The following is a 5520-nucleotide window of genomic DNA, read 5'->3' on the forward strand; positions in this document are numbered from 1 at the left end:
TTCTTAAGTCTAAAATGAAGTATGTATGATCCTGCAGTGTTGGGTCCATCAAACCCATCGCATGTCCAACGGCACTGATGCCGCTTCATTGACAGCAACAGATGGGAAGCTGGGGCTGCCAGGGGGGATGCAGGAACTTGGACCTTTTCACTCAGTTTTGCTGTGAACCTAAAGTGGCTCTAAGAAAGTCTGGGCGCCACAGTGGCTCAGGCCAGTTGTCCTGGCGCTTGAGGAGGTGAGGCTATGCCCAACCTGGGCAACATAAGAAACTCTCAGTCATTAAAAAAAAAAAAAAAAAAAAAAAGAAAGTCTACAAAAAAGGCTGGGCGCGGTGGCTCATGCCTGTAATCCTAACACTTTGGGAGGCCAAGGTGGGTGGATCACCTGAGGTCAGGAGTTCAAGACCAGCCTGGCCATTATGGTGAAACCCCATCTTAAAAAAAAAAAGAAAGCAAGCCTACAAAAAAAGGAATACATGTAGAAAGTTCCTGGTGCAGAGGCAGGACTGGGTGCTGGCTGTGTGACCTTTTCAGTCCTGGCATCACCATCATTCCTCACTGTGAGCCTCTCCTCCGGGGCATCCCCGTGCCTCCAACTCCACACGTGCCCGCTCTGGAAGCACTTTTGTCTTCTGAGACCCTGTCTGTTCTCTGCACTCTCCCTGGGGTTGGCAGCATTGAACCCTGAGTCCAAGGCTCGTTCATAGCCCCTAATGTGGCCCCTCAAGGACGCCACAATGCCTCCCATCTAGGAACTGCCTTCTCTCCTTTTACTGAACCCAGACTGCTTCTGGACCTCTGGATTTGATTGCTCCCAGCTTTTTTGCTGGCTCTCGCTCAGCGAAGGGAGGTATGAACTGTAACTGCAACAGATGCGAAAAGCCCAGGTGACTCCACCCCTGGCAACCCCGACTTCAAAGGCAGCCTTAGTCCGTGGAGACGTGCTCTTGGAGGAGGCAGGTGACGGTGGGGGGCTGGGCTGGTGTTCATCTCTGTCCCTGTCTCTACAGGCCTGCGCTGGGTTAGAGGGAGTTTCCTGCAGCCCCTGAAGATGTATCATCTCTCCCAGACAAAGCCATGGTGGCACCCGCTGGGGCGGCTCTGCTCACTGCTTGAGTCACATCTCGGTCACTGCAGGGCCTGCTGGTGGCAGTGGGAGCAGGTTGGCTTAGACTCTGGAATCTGTCCTCCTGCACTCGAGGACACCGCTACCCCTGACTCCGCACTGACAACAGTGTCTGAAGGCATTTCTTCTGTGGGGCCATCACTTTATTAAGGGGTCATCTAGAAGGTGGGCCCCTGACAAACCACGGGACTGTGATCGGGCTCCAGCTACTTTGCCACCCGGGCCAGCCTGCTCCAGGGGGCCCTTCCTGCTGAGAACAGGCAGGAGGCAGTCAGGCTCATGAAGCAGCCGCCAGGTTTGGCTCACTGGAAGGAATCACACTGGAAACACGTTTAGCCTGCAGTGCAGAGTGGCTCTGGAAGGGAGAGGTTCTGGAAGATGCCCCAACCTGCCGGGGACTGCTTCCAGACTTGAACAGTGAGGGGCCAACACCCAGGGCCGTTTCAGCACTCAGGATGGGCATGGAGATGGCATGAGGAATGGAGGATGGGGCTGGATGGGCTGACTGGTAGGCGCAGCATTAGGAAAAGGAGGCAGGTACCCTGGGCTTCCGTGACAAAGTGCAGCAGGGCCAGCCCCTGCAGTCCCCACAGCCCCCACCACCTTGAGACCACGTTCTGGTCACTGCCTTGAATCCCTGATGTGCTGGGGCCAGGGAGCACTCCTGCCCAGGCACGGGGTGTGGACCTTGGCCTCTGCCCGCCCGGCAGCGCGTGTGCCTCCCTCAGCCTGGCCTCCCTCGGCCTGGCCCTGGCGCTGGCCGTGCTAGCTGGCCGAGCTCCTCCGTGGGATGCATCCTTCCATCTCCAGCGCCTCGGGCCAGCCTTCATACTTGTTGGTGTGCTTGCTATTCTTCACGTGCTGCGAGCAGGGGAGCAGGAAGTCACCACCTTGGCCCTCAGGGACGGGGCGGGAGTGGACCAGGGCCTAGGCTTTCAGTCACCTGTGCTGTGTTGGCCAACGGTGCACTCTCAGGGCACTTGGCCCCCCTGCCCATCCCAGGGAAACATGGTGCCAGCTGTGCCCCTCACAGCTAGACCAGGAACAGTCCCCTGCTGGGGCATGAGCAGCAGGGGCACCTCGTGGCATGCAGGCAGAAGGGGTGATGGGCTGTCCTAAGCTGGTGGGGGTGAGGCCAGGCACCTGCCGTACCTGCTCGAAGGGGCTCTTGTTCTGCACACCCTTGGCCCCCACAAACACCCAGCTGTCCCGGAAGGCCAGCTCCTTGGCGTTCTTGCTTCCCAGCTCGCCGAAGAGCTTTCTGGTCTCTTCATTCATCCTGCAGCATGGGAGGAAGAGGTGTCAGTTGTCCCTGCAGACGGGCAAGGCTGAGGCTGGCCTCCCCAAGCACTTACTTGGTGGCTGGGTCATCGTAGGATGCCACAAACACCAGGGTGCCTTCGTGCAGTGGCCGAATAAACTTCAACAGATCGTTGACATCTGGGGAGGTAGATGCCATGGAACAGGGGTCATCAGGGACCACTGAGCACCCTTCCCACCAGCCCGTTCTCCAAACGAGGAAACAGAAGTAGGGATTGGGCCTGGGACATGCCCCACCAAGGGACAGACTGGTGTGAAGCCTGTCCCTGTCCCTACAGGCCTGCGCTGGGTTAGAGGGAGTTGCGGAGTTTGTCCTCATGACCTCCTGCAGCCTCTAGACCAAGCTGGCAATGTCCCTCTCCTTTCTGAACTCAACGAGGTGACTGAGAAGCCCCAAGTACAGATAGAGAGAGGCGTGTCTCAGGGGAAGGTGCCCGGGCCATGTTGCTGCAGTGACTCACCTCCTGCCCACATGTCAAAGGCCCGGGCCTCGATGAGCTCGCCGCTGACCCCTGTGTCAGGAGGGAGAGACCCTGCTGGGTGAGCCAGGCCAGCCCCGGGGCACGGAAGGCAGGTGGTAACAGGACAGCCCTTCTGGAAGCTTTCAGACAGCCCCCCAATATTCATTCATTTGTTCAGGCAGTTGCATCCCACTGCAAGCCGTCATGCCTCTGTCTGGCATTTGAGGCCCTCCGGGGACTCTCCATCAAGCACCCGCCAACCTCCCAGAACCTTCTAGTTCCTTATTGCCATCATGCTTTTTTGTTCACTGGGCCACTCCTCTGTGGAGCCTTCGGCTTGCACAGATTCCTTCCCAGAGAGATCCTGAAGCGGGGCGTGGGGGGGGAGGGCAAACACCCAGAGGCCTCCTGGGGAGGGAGCAGGGAAGGAGGGCAGCGGGCCATGCTCAGCCAGGCCTCACCATTCACCAGGGCGATGTTCAGCCCACGGCCCACGTTGTCCTTGACGCTGCTCATCAGCCTAGTTGGGGGTGGGGAGGGGAGATCCCCTGTGGGCACATTTGCTCCACTCTCCCTTGCAGACCTGGCCCCAGATCCCCCACTCCCTCCCCAACCCCCCTTCACCCCAGGGAGCTTACATCTTGTCCTCAAGGCAGATCTTGGGCCCAATGACGTTGGCAGCTCCACTGACCATGCGGAAGGCCAGGTGCTCCTCAGGACATGGCTGGGGCAGGCCACACTTGTACTTCCTGGCCCGTGGCTCTGGGCAGGGATAGCAGGTGTTACCCATGGGCCTGGCCCTGAGGTCACCTGAGATCTGAAGGGGAGGTCAGGACCAAAACACATGGTGGAACAAGTGACCACAGAGCCGGCAACTAGTAGGGGGATGTGGTTCAGGCTAAGGCTGGGGACATTTCCATAGGCTCTGTGCCTCTGGTGAGGCCATAGGGACTCAAATCCGAAGGACTTTCTGTTACTGGTGGGAGAAAAGAAAGAATGCTGAGGGCTGGCCTGGGTCACTGCACAGCCAGGAACAAAGCAGGGGTGTAGCAAGTCAGGCTGGGGGCCCGGCGGCAGGGATGAGGCGCACAGGCTGACCGAAGCAGAGGCAGCGCGACAGGTGAGGACAACAGGCGTGCAGCCTGGCTCCCGAGTTTGATGGGGGTTGGTTAGGAGGACTGGAACAGGATGGCTTCTATTATGGGTTGAATTCTGTCCCCTCAAGATATGTTGAAGTTCTAACCTCCAGTATCTCGGAATGTGACGTTTGGAAATAGGGCTTGTGCAGAGAAATGAATTGAGATGGGGTCATATTGGAGTGGGTTGGGTCCTTAATGTAACATGACTGATGTCTTTCTAAGAACAGAAGTGACAAAGACACACAGAGGGAAGACAGCCATGGGACAGTGGAGGAGTAGTCAGGAGTGACACAGCCAGAGGCCGAGCCTGGGGCCACTGGAAGCTGGGCGGTCAGGAAGGACCGTCCTGTAGGACTTTCAGAGTGGCCACTGCCCTGCTGACACCTTGACTTCAGGCTTCTGGCTTCCAGAATGGGGAGAGAATCCATTTCTGGTTTTTTGGCCACCCAGTTGAAATGACAGTTCCAGGAAATACTTAAAAATGTGGAAATAGCTTCAGAACTGGGTGGTCAATAGAGGCTTGTCTTAGTCCGTTTGCTGCTGCCGTAACAGAATACCACAGACAGGGTAATTTCTAAAGACAACAGATTCATCTGGCTCCTGGTTCTGGAGGATGGGAAGTCCAAAAGCATGGCACTGGCATCTGGTAAGGGTCGTCCCATGGTGGAAGGTGGAAGGTGGAAAGAAGCGTGTGACACACAGGGCAAAGGGGGCTGAACGTCACAGTAACTGACCTATCCAGAATAATGGCATTCATCCATTCACGAGGGCAGAGCCCTCCTGACCTAACTACCTCAAAAAGGCTCACTTCCCGATACCAATACATTGACAATTAAATTTCCACACGAGTTTTGGAGGGGACATTGAAACCATATCAAGGCGTTAGAAAAGGTCTGGATTGCCTTTCAGAGACTGTGGTAGGAGTATGGATGTTAACGGTGATTCTGGGGAGAGGAGGGAAAAGCAACAGAGACAGCCTCTGTGATCTCAGAGAACACGAGTATCATGAACAGACCACTGCTAGAAACGTGATGTTAAAGGTGCTTTCGGGTTGGGTGTGGTGATTCATGCATGTGATCCCAGCACCTTGGGAGGCCAAGGCAGAAGCATCACTTCAGGCCAGGTGATCAAGACCAGCCTGGGCAACATAGTGAGACCCTGTCTCTACAAAAAAGACAAAATAAATTAGCCAGGTGGGGCAGTGCACGCCTGTAATCCCAGCTACTCAGGAGGCTGAGGGAGGAGAATCACCTGAGCCCAGGGTGCTGAGGCTGCGGTGAGCTGTGACTGCACCACTGCCTTCCAGCCTGGGTGAGAAAGCAAGATCCTGTCTGTCTCAATAAATTCAATAAATAAATAATAAAAAATAAAACATTATGTGTAATAAATTTGTCTTTTAGTATTAGAAAAAAAAGATAAAAGTAAAACATTAGCTGGGTGCGGTGGCATATGCCTATGGTCCCAGCTACCTGGGA

General features: G+C 55.9%; 1 protein-coding gene across 3 annotated transcripts in view; it reads right to left on the reverse strand.

Moving 5' to 3' along the window:
* Window positions 1–1238: 1238 nt before the first annotated feature.
* FAM3A (FAM3 metabolism regulating signaling molecule A) overlaps window positions 1239–5520 on the reverse strand; it is an 8916-nt gene continuing 4634 nt past the window's right edge. Inside the window, exons 4-9 of one of the 3 annotated variants that reach the window (XM_032265311.1) lie at window positions 3545–3668; window positions 3368–3426; window positions 2907–2957; window positions 2481–2565; window positions 2278–2404; window positions 1239–1986 (exon numbers count right to left, since the gene is read on the reverse strand). In XM_032265311.1, the coding sequence (XP_032121202.1) occupies window positions 1891–1986; window positions 2278–2404; window positions 2481–2565; window positions 2907–2957; window positions 3368–3426; window positions 3545–3668 (542 nt within the window). In that variant the 3' untranslated portion in view covers window positions 1239–1890. Of the gene's footprint in view, window positions 1987–2277; window positions 2405–2480; window positions 2566–2906; window positions 2958–3367; window positions 3427–3544; window positions 3724–5520 lie in introns of all 3 variants that reach the window. The other 2 variants (XM_032265313.1, XM_032265312.1) reach the window with 2 other exon arrangements.

The sequence above is a fragment of the Sapajus apella genome, unplaced genomic scaffold (genome assembly GCF_009761245.1).
Source record: "Sapajus apella isolate SASKATOON/1434 unplaced genomic scaffold, GSC_monkey_1.0 scaffold149, whole genome shotgun sequence".
Classification (NCBI taxonomy): domain Eukaryota; kingdom Metazoa; phylum Chordata; class Mammalia; order Primates; family Cebidae; genus Sapajus; species Sapajus apella.